The sequence below is a fragment of the Dipodomys spectabilis genome, unplaced genomic scaffold, assembly GCF_019054845.1.
Source record: "Dipodomys spectabilis isolate Male_0828 unplaced genomic scaffold, ASM1905484v1 ptg000094l, whole genome shotgun sequence".
NCBI classification, from domain to species: domain Eukaryota; kingdom Metazoa; phylum Chordata; class Mammalia; order Rodentia; family Heteromyidae; genus Dipodomys; species Dipodomys spectabilis.
Window position 1 is genome coordinate 5263362 of NW_024870771.1, and position 20413 is coordinate 5283774.

The window sequence follows — 20413 nt, forward strand, 5'->3', positions numbered from 1 at the left end:
GGGGGGGCTAGTCCTGGGTCTTGAACATAGGACTTGGGCACTGTCCCTTACCTCCTTTGTGCTCAAGGTTAGCGCTCTACCACTAGAATCACAGTGCCACTTTAGGCCTTTTCTGTTTATGTGGTACTGAAGAATTGAACCCAGGGCTTTACGCATGTTAGGCAAGCATTCTACCACTAAGCCACATTCCCAGCCCCATCTTGGCCATTCTTATTTCTTCTGAAAAGTCTCTCCTTAGCTCCTTTGCCCCTTTAGTGATTGGTTTTTTAGCTTTGGGGTTTGTGTATGTGTGTGTGATTTCTTGTGCTCCTAGTATATTTTGGGTATTAATTAGACTTGGTGTTGCTGATAAAGATCTTCTTCCAATCTGTTGGCTGTCTTACTAGTTTAGTAATTATGAAGAATCTTTTTATTTTGATGTCATCCCATTTGTCAAGTCTCTTTCCTATCTGCTGTGCCCTTGGGACTCTTTTCAAAAAGTTTCTGCCTATATCTATGAGTTCTAATGTTTCTCCTACTCCCTCTTGCATTAATTTCAAAGTTTCAGATCTGATGTTGATGTCTTAGATTCACGTTGAGTTGATATTAGGCCATGGTGATAAACACGGATCCATTTTTAGTTTTCTGCATATGGATGTCCAGTTTTCCTTACACAAATTATTGAAGAGCCTTTTTTTCTCACCATATATCTTGGGCTCCCTTATCAAATATCAGATAACTGTAAGTAGATGGTTTTACTTCTGGGTCTTCTAATCTGTTCTTCTGATCTTTGAGTCTTTTTCTGCCAAATGTTTTTGTTATTTTAGCATTGTAGTAGAGGTTGAGGCCTGGGATTGTGATATCACTACTAGTATTACTTTTTTGCCTGAAATTTCTTTGACTATTCAAGGTCTTTTTTTTTTTTTCATATGATTTTTTTTTTGTTTTGTTTTTTTGCCAGCCCTGGGCCTTCAATTGTGGGCCTGGGCGCTGTCCCTAATCTCCTTTTGCTCAAATCTAGCATTCTATTCTACCATTGAGCTACAGAACCCCTCAAGCATTTTCTGGGATTAATTGTAAATAAGAGCCCCATGGAATTTCCTGCCTGGGCTGGCTGTGAACCATGAGCCTCAGATCTCAGCCTCCTGAGTAGCTAGTATTAAGGTGTGAGCCACCAGTGCCCGGCTTTCCATAAGAATTTTTGGATTATTTTCTCTACCTTGGTAAATAACTTCAATAGGATTTTGATGGTGATTGCATTAAATTTGTAGATCAGTTTTGGCAGTGTGGCCACTTTTATAATATTAATTCTACTTATCCATGAACATGGAAGGTTGTTCCATTTCCTGATGTCATCTTTGATTTATTTCTTCAGATTTTTATAGTTTTCACTCTAAAGGTCTTTTGCTTCCTTGGTTATCTTTATTCCTAGATTTTTTTTTCTGAAGCTATTATAAATGGAATTGTTTTCATAATTTCCCTCTCTGTACATTGTTGGTATACACAAAAGCTACTGATTTTTGTAGATGAATTTTGTAACCTACTGCTTTGCCAAAGTTATTGATCAGTTCTAGAAGCTTGAGACTGGAGTCTTTTGGATCCTTTAGGTATAAAATCATGTCATCTGCAAATAGGGATAGTTTGCTTTCTTCTTTCCCTATATGAAACTCTTTTATGTCTTCTTCTTGCTTTTCTGCTCTGGCTAGGAATTCCAGAACTATATTGAAGTAGAGTGGGCATCATGGACATCCTTGCCTTGTTGCTGATTTTAGAGGAAATGTTTTTTTTACCCATTTATTATGATTGGTCTGCCATATCTGGCCTGTATTATTTTGAGGTATGTTCCTTCTATTCCTAGCTTCTCCAGAGCTTTTAACATGAATGGATTTAGGATTTTATTGAAGGCTTTTTCTGTATCTAATGTGATGATAATGTGGTTCTTGTTTTTGGCTCTGTTAATATGATGTATAATGTTTATTGGTTTATGTATGCTAAACCAGTTTACATCTCTGGGATAAACCCCACTTGATCATAATGTATGATTTTTTGATTAGTTGCTGAATTCTATTGGCTAATATTTTTATTGAAGACCTTTGTGTCTTAGTTCATCAGAGTTCATCTATAGTTCTCTCTCTCTCTCTTTTTATTGGATCCCTATCTGGTTTTGGAATGAGTATGATGCTGGCTTCATAAAATGAGTTTGGAATTGATCTTTCTGTTTCTATTTTATGGGAAAGTTTGAGGTGTACTGGTGTTAGTTCAACTTCAAAAGCCTATAGAATGTCAGCTGCCAGTGGTTCATGCCTGTAATCCTAGCTACTCAAGAGGCTGAGAGTTGAGGATTGTGGTTTGAAGTCAGTTCAGGCAGGAAAGTTCCTGAGACTGTCTCCAATTAACCACCATAAAACTAGAAGTGGCACTGTGGCTCAAAGTGGTAGAGCACTAGCCCTGAGCAAAAAAACCCAAAACCCAAACCAAACCAAAACAAAACAAAAAACAAGGGACAGTACACAGACTCTGAGTTCAAGCCCCAAGACCAATAACAAACAAACAAAAACAAACAAAAATCTTAAAGAATTCAGCCAGGACCTGAGCTTTTCCTTGTTGGAAGACTCCTTCAAAGATTTGATTTACATTTCCTATATTGCTCAGGATGTTGAGCATTTCCTCACGTGTTTATTGGCCATTCTTACTTCTAAGAAGTCTCTATTTCTTTGCCCATTATTATTGACTTTGGCAGGGAGAGGGTTAGTTTCTTGAACTCCTTGTATATTCTGATTTTACTCATTACTTTTATTTTTTCAGAGCTGAGGACTGAACTGAGGGCCTTGCACTTGCTTGGCAAGTGTTCTTCCACTGAGATAAGTCCCTCAACCCCTCACACATTATTTTTGAGATAGCGTCTTGCTTTTTGCTTGTTTTTGTCAGTCATGGGATTGAACTCTGGGCCTGGGCATTGTCCCTCAGCTCTTCAGCTCAAGGCTAGCACTGCTCTACCACTTGAGACACAGCGCCACTTCTGGTTTTCTGGTGGTTTATTGGAGATAAGAGTCTCACGGGCTTTCTTGCCCAGGCTGGCTTTGAACCATGATCCTCAGATCTCAGTCTCCTGAGTAGCGAGGTCTCACTTTTTGTCTAGGCACATGCTCAGACTTCCCATCATAGCTGGGATGACAGGTGTATGCCACCACACCCAGCTTCTTCAATAAAGAGGGATTCTTGCAGATTTTTTTTTCGTCCACATTGTCCTGGAATCACAATCCTGCTGATCTTATTCTCCCAAGTGACTGGAATTACACAGATGAATCGCAGTGCCCAGCTCTGAGCCTAGGCTTAAGTTGATGTGTTTTGTTTTGAGACTCTTGTTGTCTGCTGTATACATATTTAGGATTCTTAAATATTCCTGGTAGACTGATCTTTTATTTTGGTCTGGTACTGGGGTTGAGCTCAGGATATGGGTGATGAAACTGTTGCTCAAGGCTAGAGTTCCACCAGTTGAGTCATATACCCATTTCTGGCTTTTTGCTGGGTAATTGGGGATAAGAATCTCTCAGATGTGTCTGCCTGGGCTGGTTTTGAACTACAATCTCCTCAGATTTCAGACTCTTAACTAGGCAGGATTACAGAGGTGAGCCATTGGTGTCTGACAGGTAGTAGGAAAAGCAGAGGACTTGCTGCTCCTCTTCCAAGATTGTTTCCTTGAGGTACATGTACCATTTTGTGTGTGCTTGTTGGTCAGAGGGTGGAGATGCAGCCATGTCTCATTTCAGAAGGTGCTGGGAAGTAGAGTTTCCATCTTGGTTGTCTGTCTTCCCACAGACACACTGAAGCTCAACTATTAAGGAAGCAGGGGGAGCAACCATCAGGGATAAGTTGCAGGCTCCCCAGAATACGTGCATTTCAATCTTTCCTGCTGGACAAGTGAGCTGAAAGTGCAGTGTCGTCTGGCTGCTCTCCACTCAGGTGTCTGAATGCAGGCTCAGCCTGGCTCCAAGCTGCTTCCCAGACAAGAATGTGTTGATTGTGCAGAAGTCTTCATTGGCCTGCTTTTTAAAAAAATTATTATAAAACTGATGTACAGAGGGGTTACAGTTACACAGGTAATGAGCACTTTTCTTTTTGGACCATGTTATTCCTTCCCTCCTTTTCTCCATTTTTCCCTTCTGGAAGTCCTTCTTGACGGAGCCAGGGCCACTCTGCGCTCTTCCTGCTCCTGGCTTTGAGCCTCCACAGTCACTCTCTGGAGAGGAGACCACCAAGTGCCAAGCTGTGGGTTCCACTATTAGGAGCAGACTGGCTGGCACTCCATGGGCTGGCCGATGGAGCCTCTGGGGGCAGGGAGGCACCACGGGGACAAAGAAGGCCACTGAGCTGGACCTAGCTTGGAGCCAACTCCCTAGTCTGGGTCTCTGGGTCTTGAATGCATGGTTTTTCTGTCATTCAGGAAAGAAGAGTCTTTCAATCTCCAGACTGCCTATCACACAGACACATGGTTCTTAGGAGGCAAAGAAGGGTCAGCAGGATGTGGAACTAAAGCTATTGTGGGGTGGGGTGGGGTGGGGGTAGAGACTGGAAGCTGAGACCCGCGTCCATGGCCTGGGCTTGGGGGTAAGTGCTTGAGTGGAGAAAGCTGAGAGGTAGGCAGTACTTGAGCCTAGAGAGCTGGCCGGGCCCCGGCAGAGCTGGGACCGTAGGTAAGGTAGGCCTCCCTGCACACAACCAGCCAGGAAGGTGAGCTAAGGTGGGGGCCCAGAGCAGCGCCAGAGGGGCAGGCCACCCAGGTGGCCCAGCCTGCCTGGGAGTGGGGAAGGGCAGAGCTGCCTGTCACTGCTCATGTGGGGGTGTCCTGGGTCCCATGTTCCCTGAAAGGACTGCTTTGGTTAGGGAGCTCAGTGCAGTGGGAGGGAAAATCTAGACGTGTCTGTCACCCATCAGGGGGCACTGAGCTGTGTGGGATGAACAGGCTCTGGATGAAGGGTGGGTAGGACAGGTCCGGGTATCAGTCAAGTCCTCTGGGACCCTTCTCCTGGCTCTCCAGGACCCCAGCTCCTGAGGTAAAGGCCTGGCTGGGTGGGGGACTGGGACATTGTCACCTATATAGCAGGGTCCTGTTATGGTGCACCAGCTGAGTTATGAAGGACAGAACACTAGTGTGAGGGTGGCAGTGAGGACACTGGTGTGACAGTGGTAGGTAGGACACAGCTATGAGGGTGACAGGGAGAATGCTGGCATGGGTCTGGCTCAGGCAGACTGGGAAGTGGCCCTCAACTTTATAAACATTAGGAGAAATATGGAGCTTCCCGGTTGAGGGAGGTATTTCAGGCTAGCTTTTGCCTTTGATCACAATACTGGCCCTACAGAGTTGAATACAGCTAGCAAAATGGAGGACCCTTTCCTCTGGGGCTGAGGGTATAGTCAGGCTGAGGGCTGCTCCACAGGATTCCCAAGGGACTTCTGAATGAGGTATGTGTGCAGCTGAGGGGAACTCGGAGATCTTCCTAGGGCTTTTCCTCTTCTTTTTTTCTCTTGGTCAGGGGGCCTGAACTCTGGGCCTGGGTACTGCCCCTCAGCAGTTCAGCTCAAGGCTAGCGCTCTACCACTTGAGCCACAGCGCCACTTCCTGCCTTTTCTGCTTATGTGGTGCTGAGGAATAGAACCCAGGGCCTCATGCATGCAAGGCAAGTACTCTACCACTGAGCTACCTTGCCAGCCCATGGGCTTTTCCTCTTAAGGCTCTTGCTGTTCCTCCCTTAGATGGACCCATTTGCTCAGTAATGGGCAGGTACATGCTTGTCATCTGTTACTCTGGGAGGGGTGGGGGTGAAATGTGGAGCATTGAGGTCTGAGGCTGGTGATGACACCAAGTAGACCTGGTCTAAAAAGCAAGTGAAATGAGAGCTGGAGCTATGGCTCAAGCGATGTGTCTGTGCCTCAAGTTTCGTTCCCAGCATTGCCCCGCCCCCAGACCAAACCAAATAAAGATATTTGTGACTGAGCTAGGGGTTGAAGGCTAAAGCCCAGGTCAGCAGCAAGTGTTCACCTCTGCCCAGGTAACCAGACTGGGCTCCCTGCTGGCAGTCCTCCTTCTCCACAGACAGCAGGAGGAGGAAGCAGGGCTTTTTCCCTGCTCCTTCCACAGAGCCCAAATCTTACAGACCAGGCCTCAAGCACCTTCCCAGGTGTGGCACTGGAATCCAAGATGGCTGATGAAACAGGTGTGTGCAGAACTTTTAAGGGGCAGCTGGCTTATGTTGGCTAAAAACAAAACAATGCTGAAAATGCAAAACCCAGGAGGATACATTGCTTTGGTTAGAAGACAGGAGCAGGAAGCAGTGTGCAGCCCTGCATAGCAAGAGATTTTTGAAGTGTACCGTTGAGACTAGGGAAAAACCTGACATAGATTGTGTATTAGTAAATAGGGTGCTGGTATTAAATTTTGGACCTGAGCTACGTAGCAGAATGTTATCCTCAGGAGATGAATATGAGATATTCTGATAGCCACAACCTACTTCCAAATATGTCAGGAATAGGTAAGTGCGCAGGTGCACTTGTGTAGTAGACAGATGGCAAGTTTAAGTACAGAGTAAAATACCAGGTGAATGTGGGCTAAGAATTGGCTAGGGTCTGAGCCTGGCTGGTGTGGACCCAAGGCTCATGTTGGAGTTTAAGCCTGATTGGGAGGAAAGTGAGTCTGACTGGCGTTTGGAGGTGGGGCCTCCAGGAAGGGAGAAGGATTCGGGATCGCCTTAAGGGAGTGCCTATGACTGATCCTTGCGGCTCTGTTAGAAAATAGAGGACTCATGCCTGTACATATGCAGCTCCACTTTTTACCACGTGATGCCCTGCGCCATGAGGCAGAAGGGCAGTGCCAGCAAGATGAGGCCTCTGGACTTCGGACTAGGATCATGAGCCAAATGAAGCTCCTTTCTTTGTAACTCATCCAATAGGTGGAAAAAAGTATTTGGCAATAGAACAGGGACAGCACTGAGCCTCTGAGCAGATGTCTATGAGCTGTTCTACCACGTCATTGGAGATCTCTCCAAATTAAATGCGAGAGACCACTACAGATGCAGTGATGGCCCTCAATATTCCTGCTGCTCATACCCTGCTCAGCCTGCTTCCGCCTTCTGTGCTGTCACGAAGTATTCTGACAGACTTACCTCTGCAGGGTAACACGGTGACACTGCTGTCCCACTGGGCCGTCTGCCCTGGTGAACCATTCACACATGGGAGTGTCTCCTCTCAAGCATGTGCCCAGGATATGGCTCTATGCCCCGGCCTGTGCCCAGGATACTGGTGTGTTACCAGCTGAGCCACAGTACCACTTCCAGCTTTTTAATGGCTATTTGGAAATTATGAGTCCTAGATTTTTTTGCCCAAGTTGGCTTTGAATCTTGAGCCTCAGATCTCAGCCTCCTGAATAACTAGGATTACAAGCATGAGCCACAGGTGCCCAGCTTAGGACACTGTTTTGAGAATCTTGCAGGGCAGGCTGCCACTCTCCCATGCAAGGACTTGGACACCACTACACACCACAGCACACAGAGTCCTTTCCAGGGTTTATTTCATCTGCTAACATTCATTCTTGACCTAAACAAAAACAATTAGGTGATTATGACTGGCTATGTCATCATCAATTCATTTTTGTAACCAAAAAATTTCTTCCCAACACTTTTTTTTTTTTTTTTAATAAGAAGCTATAAATAAATAAAGCTTTAAATGCTCCTGGGTTCAAGTTAAACAGTTCCAGTTCCCAAAAGGTTCACAGACTTGCTGCCTGGACAGCTGTCCTGCTGTCCTGACTTCTTCCTCCAGGAGGGCCGTCTGCAGGTCCACAGGGTGCCTGGTGACCAGACTGTCGGCCTTCTGTTTGCCTCTGTCCTCTCAGCACTAGGGAGGGCCCCTCACAGCCGGAGGGGGGGCACCTACCCTTTGACAGCATCTCTGAGGAGATGCTGTGGGTACAGGGAAACTTGCCCCAGAGCAGGTGGCCTGAGCGGAGAGCTGGGCTGGACAGCCTAGGGGCTGAGGGACCCCGGCACGGGTCTGGCCTGAGGCGAGATCATTTTCCAACTGCAGCAGCGACTGAGGAGAGACCCGTGCTTCAATGAGTTGGGATGGTGGGGCATGTCAGAACACATTCCAGTATGTACAAGACATCCTACCTCTGGCTGTGTATACCAGAAGCCCACAAGACAGGGCTACCTGAGACCAAGTGCCCACTTCCTGACAGGAGGCCTCAGAACCCCACATGGCCTGTGTTGAGTCCCACAGATACAACCCACCCTGCTGCTGGGAGTGGTGACCTGAAGATGAGCCTTGGAGAGAATCCCCTCACAAGGACTTCAACCTCCCTTTCCAAGAGCCACACCTCTAGTTCACCTGGGCACTTGCCTTCTCTGGGTGACCCCTCTCCAGAGAGGTGGCCCTGGGCTGGATGCTGGCAGTCCGGAGCCCAGCTTGCCTGTGGACCCCATGGTGCAGTGGCCAGTGTAGGAAGCCTGAGTGTGGAGCCTCTATGCCAGACAAACAAGGACTAAGCCACCTGCCCCAGGGCATCTGCACCTGCCAACACCTAGGCTTTGTGTGTGTTACGGATGGCCCTTTCGCCGTCTGTGGTGGCTGAATTAAACCAGGGAGGGGAGGTCCAGTCCTGCCTTGGGGTCAGCCCTCACCTTCCAAGCACACAGCCTCTGAAGAGCCAGGGTCTCTGCTGCTCTGTGGTGGGGTGGTCTAGGCCGCTTGGGGGGCATGGGCAATGCTTTCAGTGGATACATGGCTTCTAGTAAGACCACTGCCAGCCCGTAGGGCTGCTGGGAGCAGGGCCTGGCCGGTCTTTGTGAGGGGCGGGGGAAATGCAGGGAGAGTCCCACACAGTCTGCATCAACACTGGCTCAGAGGGGGTCCCTGTAACCATCTGGAACCACCAAGGTCCCAGGGTATGGCTCAGGCAGGCTGTGGTCTGCATTCCAGCCAATGGAAGCTCGCTTGTACTTTCACACCCGAGGCCGTGGGAGGGGTGGTAGAGGCCTTGAGTTAATTAATATCCCAGTGATTGGGTGCTAGAGCCACACCTCTGTGTGAACCGAGGACCATTAAGAACAGGGCTAGAAGGGATTCTTGGTACCTACTCCCTATCTGAGCTAGGTCTGCCTGGATGGTCAACCCCCAAAGCCAGGCCGGATCGTGGGTTTTGACCGTGGGTCAAAAGGAGAGAGGGCTGTCCAGGGACAGTTTCAGCTGGGGTGGCTCCTGATCCTGAGGCAGCTGTGGATGGGATCTGGGGCGCCCCGGAGAGACCATGTCCCAGGCCCGGGGGGCCTCAAGAGGCCAAGGGTGGGCGTTCGTGTGGAGGTGGTCGGTTGGGGGAGCGCGGGGTGCGTGCATAGTTGGTGTGGGACCCGCTTCTGGCCCTGCGTGTCCTCTCTCCGTGTCCTCTGCAAGCCTACACAAGTTTGCGTGAGGACAGGGACCCCCCGCCCCCGGGTCTAAGGCTCCTGCCTAGCGACTTCCCGCTGACGCACCGCGCTCTGTACACGAATGGACGGACAGCCAGATTCTGGCAGCGGGGCACTGCCCCGCGCGCCTCCCCCGGGGAGCCCACCGCGCGCGGGGTCCTGAGCGTCCGCCGGGCCGCCCACCCGCCCCTCGCAGACCCCCCGCCGCTACCACTTCTCGAGGATGTGGCTCAGGTAGTCCTCGGTGGGCGCGCGGCCCGGGTCGTCGGCGTCCTCGCGCGCAGGCGGCGCCGGCGGTGGCCCGGGGTGCGGCGGGCGCGGCTCGCGGCCCCGCAGCCGCTGCTCCCGCCGCTCTCGCTGCCGCGTGAACTGGTAGCGCTGCTGGAACAGGTCGCGCGCGTAGTCGTAGAGCTGCACGTCCAGGTCATTGAGCTCCTCGATGCGCCGCACGGTGGCCGCGTCCACCTCCACGCCGCCCGCGCGGGTGCTGTTGTACTGCACGAAGGGCCGGATGAAGCGCAGGCGGAACGTCCGCTCGAACAGGTACTGCGTCTTGCGCTGGAACTCGGTGAGGCCGAAGAAGGCCATGCCGCGCAGGTTCTTCTTGGCGCTGTCCAGCAGCAGCTGCGCGCGCCGCGCCTCGGGCACGAAGGACAGGTTGTAGCAGCCCACCAGGCTCAGGTCGGCCAGCATGCGCACCTGGCGGTTGTTGGCCAGGTTGTAGGGGCAGTCCATGAACTCCTGCAGCGTGCAGCCCGACCAGTCGGTGCCCTCGTAGCAGGGCGGCAGCTCCTCGGGCGTCGGCGTGCGCCCATCGCACATGTGCAGCGACGTCTTCCACGTGGCCCCGCGCTGCACGTGCCGCCACTCGCTCAGGTAGCGCGACACGGGGTCGCGCAGCAGCGTGATGTAGTAGAACTTCCTGCAACGAGAGGGGGACGGAGCGGGTGGTGAGGCGGGTGTGCGGGTGTGCATGGCCGTGGCACCCTGGGCGGGGACAGGGACATGGCTCTGGGAATGGCTGTTTCCAAGCAGACGCCCCTCCCTCCAGGTCTGAGCCAGGAGAAGACAATGCCCCAGGCTCAGAGATCACTTTTGGGGCAGGGCGGACGTGGCCCACAGAGGCCTATGGGATGGGCAAGCGCCTATGAGGCTCTGGGTGGTTAGTTCCACACTGGAGAGCCAGAGACAGGGATCCTGGTACCAGGATGGACCCACAAGATGTCCTGCCTTTCTGGTCTTGGGGCCCCCTGTGTCAAAGACTGGGCAGCACCTGCGGTTCAGGGTGCCAGGAACCAAAGCTTGGGGCCTTTAGCCAGAGGTCCCTGCTTCTCCCCAGCTCCCCCACCACCCCCCAGCCCAGGAAGCAGATGACTGGGCAGGGAAGGCCAAGGCCCGGCAGCTATGTGACACAGCATAGGGGACATGGAGCCTGGGAAGACCCTTCTGCCACCTGGGCACTTTGAATCCCCAACACCCTCCAGTGGGACCGCTAGAGGACGATGGCGACAGGGCAGAGAGAGGCTGACAGAAGATGTCTCCTTCCTGCCTTACTCAGCACAGCTGCTGAGGTGGCCCAGCCTGGCACTTAGCTGTGAGGCCCACATCCAGCCCCATCCAGCCCATCAGGCTGAGGCAAAACTGTACATGTATTCCTAGGCTGTGGGCCAGCGATCCTGAATGACTCCTGGCCACATGATCCACCAGAGCTCACTGATGCCCTCAGACAGGGCTCAGCTCAGTGTTGCTCTAGTTGTCTGGGACATGGGGTCAGGGCTGGATCCCAGGCCTACTGGCCTCGTCTCCCAGGTGTCAGGATGGGTTATCACCCTTATCCATCTCCTACCAGCTCCATCTACGTAAGGGAGGCCTATCCACCATGCCACTCAGAGGATGGCCTGGCTGCTGAATGTAGAGGGCAGCATCAGAAGGCAGTGGGCAGGGAGGCCCTGGAGGCTGAGTGGATTTTGGCCACTGTACCTCATGAGTTGCCTCCACTGCCCTCCCACATTGGCACGCTCATGCAGGTGGGAAGAGCGACATAGGCTTCGTAGAGGAGAGGGCACTATCACTGTGAAGCATGGCCACAGTGGGTGTGTGCCCTCATCAGAGAGGTGTGTCACATGATTCCTCCACACTTGGTGTGGGCCCAGAGGCAGGCTACTGCCTAGGAAAGCATCTCCCTGAGCCTCACAGAGCAGAGGCCTCTCCTCATCACTCCTATCAGAATCTGTCCTGCAGGGACTCCAAGGTAATGCAATGAGGCTTCTGAGAGTGGGGAGAGGTAACTGGAAAAGATGAGAAAAACCATGGCAATGGCTCATCCGGTGCCGAGCAAACGATTGTGGAGACTGGACCCAGATAAACAGATGACCTTTGGAACAATTGAAGAGTAAAGGAAAATAATGAGGACTGGTTGTTAGAACAGGACCCAGCGGGTGTAGAAACCAGGAAGTCCAGGTGAGACATCAAGCAGTGTCTTTGAAGTGAAGAGAAAATGACCTAGATCAAACTATCTGCCAACTTTGGGGGCAGGATAGAGACCTTCAGACATTGAAGAACTTAGGAACTTGTTCTTCCATGAACTTTATTTTAGGAAGATGCTGAAATACATATTTCATTTAGCAGAAAAGAAGACAAAGACAAAGTTGAAGGTGCATAACAAAAAAAACCCCAAACAAGAAAATAACCACATGCAGGGAGTAGGAACTGCAATCCAGGAGAAGATTCAGTTGTGTCTTACTGAGGCTATCAGAAATAAAGGGGCAGTGGCTTCAGGAAAAATGAAGGGGTTATGGACAGATTGCTTAACATAACAGAGCATCTGGGAAAAGAAGAATGGTGAGCATGCAGTAGACCTTGGAATCAGCTGGAAAAAAATTATTCTATGCAAACAAAGAAAAAAAACTTACAAGTAATGACTAACTCCAGGAAAAAAGTTATGTCAGAAAGAAAATGAAGTATATTACTAATCCCAGGAGTAAATAATGGCTTTGGAGACATCATAAAGTGAATACTGATATAAGACACCCAAGCTTGAACTCTACTTGGGATGAGAAGAAGAAGCATCATCTACCATAACAGAAAACAGATATTGAAATCAACAGTAATTCAAGTTATTTCAAAATATGGAGTGGCCAGGTGGCGGTTTAGGACACCTAGATCCTCAGGAGGCTGAGGTCTGAGGATTGTGGGTTGAAGCCAGCCTGGGCAGGAAAGTCTGTGAGAGACTTAAACTCCACGTAAACACCAAAAAGCCGTAAGTGGGGCTATGGCAAGTGGCACAGTGCTAGCCTTGTAGAGAAAATCTCTGGGACAGCACCCAGGCCCTGAGTTCAAACTCCAGGACAGGCACCAAAAAACACAAAACAAAGCAAAACAAAACAAAACAAAAAACTAAGGCCGAGTGCCGGTGGCTCACGCCTGTAATCCTAGCTACTCAGGAGGATGAGATCTGAGGATCATGGTTCAAAGCCCCCTGGAGCAGGAAATTATGGGATTCTTATCTCCAGTTAACCACTAGAACACTGGAAGTGGAGCTGTGGCTCAAAGTGGTAGGGTGCTAGGGCTGGGGATGTGGCTTGGTGGTAGAGTGCTTGCCTAGCATGCATGAAGCCCTGGATTCGATTCCTCAGTACCACATACACAGAAAAAGCCAGAAGTGGTGCTGTGGCTCAAGTGGTAGAACTCCTTCCTTGAGCACAGAGAGGCTCAAGGTCAGAGGCCAGGCTCTGAGTTCAAACCTCAGGAGTAGCCAAAAATAAATAAAAAATAAAAATGTACACACAGAGGAAATATCTGAAGAATACTGAGAAAAGCTACAAAATGGTTCCTTGGTAAAATTGGAAAGAAGAGTATGATTTTTTTTTTATGTCTCATCATAAACCTAACTAAGTAGGTGTATAAATTAAACTGAATATGAAACTCAGCATTGAGGAATCCGGCCAAAAACGCCTCTGGAGAGATGCTTCAGTTCACCAGTCGTGAGGCAGACGCAGACGCAGCCACAATATGATTCCACTAGAAAGGAAAAGTCTGGCAAGATGAGCATGCCACTCATGGAGGGCAAAACTGACCCTAGCTGCTGCTTGTGAGCTGTGGCTGTGAATGGTTACTCGAGGGTCTTCAGGAAGCTTGAAGTGCACATGGCAATCCCTTTCCTGGACAAATGTGGCTGACACAAATTCCCCTCTCAATGATCAAGCTGGGCAATGGGTTATATCACTATGTTTATTGTGGACTTGCAAGCTCTTGTGTGTGTCCCAAACACTTCATGATAAAGAATACAGCTCACACATGGGAAGGAAGGCAAAAATTAAGACCCAGTAGGGTGGTCTGTGAGACCCTGCTGCTTTAAACAAGGAGTCTTGGTCCCCATGGCTCCTCGGCCTGCAGCCCGCCCCAGCCACCTCCAGACATCTTTTGTAGAAAGGAACAACCACCTTGCTGGGTGGCTCCGGCGGTCTCAGTGAAGGGGGAAGGGACCCTTCTAGGTGGTGAGGGTGGCCCGTTTCCAGGCCAGCTGGGCTGGTTGTGGTTTGTTAACTAACTTCACATTAGCAAGGCTGGCCATTCTGCGGCTTTCTGGGAAGGAAGCACAGAGCCTGGGAGCCTCAGCCTCCAGCTGGTGCTGGCCTTGCCATACTAGGGCTTCAAGGACAGAAGGTGCAGTTCTACTCTTGGGGCTCCCTTTCCCCAGCACAGGGGCCAGGGATCCTGTTCAATGGCTGGCAGGGCAAATTCTGCTGTCAGGGCGGCAGGCCATGGATACTCTTGTGAGCAGTGCTAAAATACGGTCCTGCCCTACACGGTGGGCATGGCAGGTCTCTGAGGACACCGACCGTGTGCCTGCATGAGACATGTTCATGTAAGGGTGAAGAGCCCTGCCTGGGTCTTCGGCTGCCTTCCACACCGTGGCCAGTGCTGGGAAGGCCCACTGCTGTGGCAATGGACAAGATGTGGGGTGCCACTGAGACAGCACCTCTATAGCTCTGTGTGTTTGGGGGAGGGGGCGGGGTGCCTGTGTCTGACCCTTTGCCTCTTGCATCTGATCTAAGCAGCCTGGAAATTCTGGGGCAGTGTATGTTACCCAGAGCCACAAGGGGTGAAGGGACACTACTGAGATTGGTCCCCCATTTCTCTTGCCACCCTCCACACGCCAGGCTGGACAGAGGCCACCAGACAGACAGGAATAGACAGAAAAGTGCTAGAAGTCTCTTGTACTCCAGTCTGTGAATTCACACTGATGGTGGCTCACTGGTGTAAATGACTGCTGGCCAACAGTGTAGACCCCTGTAGGAGGTGGTGACCCTGCCCTGGTGCTCGGGCCTATGGCAAGGAGGCCCTACCTCTCCCATAAAGGCTTGACGGCAGACATGGGGTGGAGGGCTGTTCTTCATAATGCCCAGCAGCTGGGCATTGCCCCAGGCATTTCTCCCATTCTTCAGAGGGTTCCCAGGCTCAGGGATGTAGCATGGCAGTTCTAACATCCCCAGGTACTCTGGACTTGGTGGAAGTGACAGACCTGGTGGGAAGGGCCAGTCTCAGGTCATGTGTGCTTCTCCCAAGTGCAGACCAGAAGGCATGCAGTCCTGGCTGCAGAGGTGCTGCAGCTGAGGCCAGAGGCAGGGGCAGACCAAGGCGTCTTCTCGTTTCATATAAAAACAAGCTTGGAAAAATAGGGCTCAGAGTGCAAAATGCACGCAGATTCCAGAGAAAGTGTAAGACCTCAAAAACCCAGGCAGCATGGGTTGCAGCTTGTCTTGGCAGCCCTAGGATTGACTGCCTGGATCACTCCCTGGTTTCGTTATAGCTGGTTTACTGTTGTTTTGTTGTTGTTTTGTGACTGTCTGCTGTTCTAACATCTTTTGGGACCCACTGCCATGTAAAATCCTGGAGGGCAAGGAAGGTGTTGTATAAAAATGATACAGGTTCAGGAAAACCACCTCCTGGTAACTCATTGTCTTTCTCAGGATAGGAGACAAGGGGTGCAGAATAGTGAAGTAAGAGGTGCTTTCACAATGTTATAAAAAGTAAGCTTACAGAAAAGTTCCAAGTTTAATATAAACTCCAAAGTCCAAATGGATGACTAACATATTCTTTATATATATTTGCACTGTCTGAACTTATGCATTATGAATTGAGTCTTCCGACACTGGAACTCTGACTCTAAGCCTCCAACACCTGCAACTTCCTGCATGCAAACATGACACAACAGTGCGAAGTTCCACTTCTGACCTCATATGATGGGGTCACAGTCAAAACACAAGTCACTGAAATACTGTATGAAATGACCTTCAAGTGTGTGAAGCAAGGGATTCTGCGTTTACCCTGGAGTCATCTCCCCAAGATATCAGGTATGCTTAAGCAGATATTCTAAAATCTGAACGCCAACACTTTGGTTCCAAATATTTAAGATAAGGAATCCTCAACCTGAATATATATAAAATAATGATGTGACTTCACAAACACCCTGGGTGGGTGCTGGCATAGAAAAGGGTTCAGGTTTGCCATTCTAGGCCTCACTGGTCCTTGGTGAGAAAATGTAGTGGACCCCCAGGGCACAGGTGGCCTAACCCCTCGTAGGCTGTGCATAACCAACATGTTCCTAAACTCAGACTCTGAAACACAGCAGAAGTTTCTACCAATACCAACAGGTCCTGAGAGAGGCTGCTGTCATCGACAGCCAGAATGAAGCCAGTCTCTAAGGAATACTGCCAGAAGCTAGTGCCATTGTTCATGAGTCCTTCTTACCAGTGTCAATATAGTGAGAATGCTCTGTACCTGTCCCTGTCCCTTTGTGGCCCCCTAGGTACATTCTTGGTTTTCTGGGATCCTTTCATGAGGACAAAGCCTACATCATTAAGGTTGGATCCTGCCAGTTCATTCTGGGTAATTTTTGTTTTTGAGACAGGGTGTTATGATGTAGCCCAAGCTGGCCCAGAAGTCACAGACCTTGCCGCCTCTGCCTGCCAGCTGCACAAAATGACTGGTGTGCGTTACCATGCCTGGCTCAGAGAATTGTTTTTTGAATTGTATTCTAAGGGGTCTCAGGAGTACAGAGGCTGGCAAGTGGTGGCTAAGAAATGTTTGGGTAGTGGGAACACCTAACTCATGTCTTGCTTTCCCAAGGGTATTCTGACCACTGCCGCAAGCCAGGCTCCAGGGCAGCTCACAGCAGGGCAGGGATTGGGCCTCAGTGTCGAGCACAGGAGGAAATAACAGTGTTCAGGAGGTTGCCAGAGTTGGGGAGCCCATGGCACAAATCTCCCTGCACGCAACCTTCATCAGTGCGATGGCTGCCAACCCCAGGGGCAGCTGCTTCACGCACACCCTGTGCCGGCCCTAGGGTCCTGTGACTTACTCGGCAGTACCAGTCTGTTCCCATGAGCTCCTCAGAAACGTGGATGTGACTTTGGCTCCCGTCCCACTGGAAGGCAGCTGGCCCTGGCTGCTCCCCATCCTTCCTGTAGTGGGAAGGGGCCGGGGTGATGTGGAGGAGGTCAGGGGATGAGAGGATGAGCCACAGCCTGTGGGGGCAGGGCGCTGAGCGAGGCTGCTGCTTACCTCCTTGCACCTGACCTCGCATGCTGGGGTGGGCGCCACTGAGTGTGAGCTGCCATCGGCAGGCTGGGAGCCCTTCTCCGAACGCAGCACAGAAAACGCTGGGCTGTTGGCCCTCCTGGTAACATCCGCAGAACAGCAGTGGCTATTTTTGTTGATTAACTGAAGCTGCTTCCAAAAATACCACGGCAGAGGGACAGGCCTTGTGATATCAAGGGTCAGGTGCAGCGTGGGCAGAGGGGTGGGCAGTCCTTTCCCATGGCTTCCTGGGACAGGGTCCTGCCTGCCTCAGATCTGCCCTCAGGTCTCTCCTTTTGCCTCGGGATGCCCCTGGCAGGGCCCCAGAATGGAAGCTCGGAATGGAAATGTGAAGACAGCCAAGCCCTTGCAGCCCTCAGCTGACCTATTAAGTCGTAATGCTGCCAGATGATTCAAAGTCTTGATGCCCAAAGAGGTGAGTGGCTAGCCCAGGGTTGCCTGGCCCCTGAAGGACCCCAGCCTCAGTTTGGCCCCTGGTATATTCCTCCTCCAGTGGGCAGGGAGCAGGGCCAGGGCAAATCCCACCAGCAGGGGGCATGGGTGGCACACAAAGACCCTGGTTAGGGCAGGGCCACCCAGAATCACCACTCCCAGACCCATTAGCTTCCAGTAAAGTCCTTGGTTTACCAGGTAAGCTTAATTCTTACAGATGGGGCACTATGCTGATGAACACTCCATAAGACAAGTTTAGGGAACAGCACATGAGTCTCTAAAGAGGAAGCCCAGAAGGTAAGTCCCAGACTGGTACAGTTGTATGATTACGTCTGGCCCTCACTATATCCTTAGAGACCCCTTTGTCTTGGTTTCCTTGCTAGCTAGAATGCAGATGTAACTGACGAGCACCTGCAATCACACTGGACCATGAAGCAGAAGCCCTGTTTCCTGGGTTAGCATGGAGAAGAGGAGCCCAAGCCCCTGGCACTTCTGGGGAGAGGACGAGCCCTAGGGTGGGACAACAGGCCTGGGGTACCAGCTTTCAGTAATAACTAATTAATGTACTGACGTACTGGGGTTTTAGCTGGTCACCCTGGATGCTCACTGACACTAGGTAGGCATGAACGAGACCCATTTTCCAGATAAGAACACTGAAGCCTAGAGAGGTTGTACAGCTAACCCAGGCCACAGAGCTGAGTGGGGGAGGGAGATCTGCGCAGATGGGAGTAGAGGCACTGCCCGGGAGCTGGAGCAGCAGGGTGATTCAACCGCCTCTGTACCTCTGTACACAGCCCTGAGTGAACGAATCTGTCACCTGCTGAGGGCGTCCAAAACACAGCCAAGGGGTGGCGGTGTTAAAAGGCCACGTCCTCCAAAGCTCGGAGAGCTCTGGTGAAGATACATGCAGACCCACAGTGCAGAGATGCGCAACCTGGCCAAGCGACTACATACACACAGAAGCTAGGGCTTTGGCCTGCCAAGATAGCCCCTGGTGGTAGGGCCTGGGCAAGCCTCCTCTGGTCTTCTCCGGGACAGACTTTTCTCTCATCCCACAGCATAGATAGGACTGTGCCGCCGGCACTGGGGGCCGAGGCAGATGGCCTGTAACAGTGGGGGTCCCCACATCACTTCTGTACCCTGGCGGGAAGCCAGACAGCCACAGCAGAAGGGTAGACGGGGTGGGGCGCATCCTCGCAGGGCCCAGATGCCCCTGCAAAAGCAGGTGCAGTGAGCAGGGCTGCTGGGACTCCTTCAACCCTGCCCTATCTCGCGGAATGCCTTCTTAGTCCTACTACCACACGGCCCAGCTGCTGGGCCGGGGGCCGGAAGTCCAGGGTGGAAGCTGGTGCCCCAGAGCTCCCACCTGGAGGGGCCAGGCCTATGGAAGGGCAGAAGGCAGAGAGCACAGAAGCCAGACTCCAGAACGTCCCACTGCGCAGCAAGGCATGCTGGCCCTGAGCGCCTGGGCCTCACCAGCGCCTCAGGACACCCAGGGTCCAGAGTTTCTTTTTCTTTTTTTTTTTTTTGGTGCTGTTACAGGAGTTTGAATCCAGGACTTTCCTTGGCTTTTTCCGCTCAAGGCTGGTGCCGTAGCACTTGAGCCATAGCCCTACTTCGGGCTTTTTGGCTGGTTAGAGAGCACGTCTCTGGAACAGTTTTGCCCAGGGTTGGCTTCAAACTACATTCCTCAGATCTCAGCCTCCTAAGCAGGGAGGCTGACAGGCTCCAGGGTTCTGATTTTCAAGGAAAAAGCTCCCCAAGTCCCCCCTCCCTGCTTTCTGTGGCCTCTCTACTGTGACTACACAGCTCCACCTCCAAGTCACTTGTTGGGTAAAAACCCAGCTGTCCTTTTTAGACTAAGTTCCTGGACTGGGCCTGCAGCTATGAGCTTCAGGCAGGCTTCACTCTGGACTCATTTTTCTGCAGGTGGGTTCAGGGCCTCCCAACTTTCTCCTGCAGGTGAGCATGTCTACTGGAAGATGGTGGCCTCTTAGTGACTGTGCTCAGAAGCATCAGGGCATGTGCCAGAATCCACTCACAGCAAGGGACATTTGCAGGCCTGTGGCTGCCATAGGCCCAGCAGCTTGGCCTGGTCAAGAGAGGTCCCAATGTACCTGACTCCAGCACTCAGCCACCCTCCCCCTCCACTCCCCACTGGCAGTTCCTGCTGCAGGCTCAGAAACACTCCATGCGGGGGCTCTGGTGGCATGGGAGTTACTGCTGTAGTCACACAGTGCGATGCTCTGCTGCGCACGCGCGCACACACACACACACACACACACACACACACACACACACACACACACACACACACACACACACACACACACACACACACACACACGCCCCGCAGACAGGAAGGTGTCCAGGAGGAGGTGGGGCCTCTGGGTAGGTGATGGCCTTCAGCAAGCCACTCACACTGTGTAAGAACTGTAAGAAGAGAGCTGCAGGGTGTTGGGCCTTGGGTCACATAGCCTGTCCTGGCATGTGCCTGTCAGCCAGGTGGCTGTGGGCCACAGTGCATGGTATTTGGGGCTGAGGATCCCATTGCTCCTTGGCAAGGGGATCTGACAATGGCTCCTGGGCTCAGGAGCTGCCTGGGCCCCATGGAAGCACCTCCCTTATGGCAAGTCTGGGAGGCAGTTACAATTCACTGACTCAGGGCCATGCGGGACCTGGATGAGGATGGCTAACATACATGGCCTCCACATTCTAGGCCAAGACAGGCATGCTGAAAGCTCTCTAACTTGGTAAGGGGCTGGCCTGGCCTGGGCTGGACTCCGGTCCATACTCGGTTCCCCACCAGTCAGGTACTCAGAAAGAAGGCTGGGGTTTGCCGCTTAAGCATCTTTGTGTGACCTCCTTTGTGTCCAGAGCCACTGACATAGGCACTTTCCTCTTCTCTCCCCCAGGCTCCCCACCACCGCAAAGACCTATCC

At 51.5% G+C, this 20413-nt stretch overlaps 1 protein-coding gene across 1 annotated transcript in view; it reads right to left on the reverse strand.

Moving 5' to 3' along the window:
- Window positions 1-7525: 7525 nt before the first annotated feature.
- The window catches only part of Hs6st1 (heparan sulfate 6-O-sulfotransferase 1), a 35267-nt gene continuing 22379 nt past the window's right edge, over window positions 7526-20413 (reverse strand). Inside the window, exon 2 of the mRNA XM_042685234.1 lies at window positions 7526-10359. Within this exon, the coding sequence (XP_042541168.1) occupies window positions 9645-10359 (715 nt within the window). The 3' untranslated portion in view covers window positions 7526-9644. The remainder of the gene's footprint in view (window positions 10360-20413) is intronic.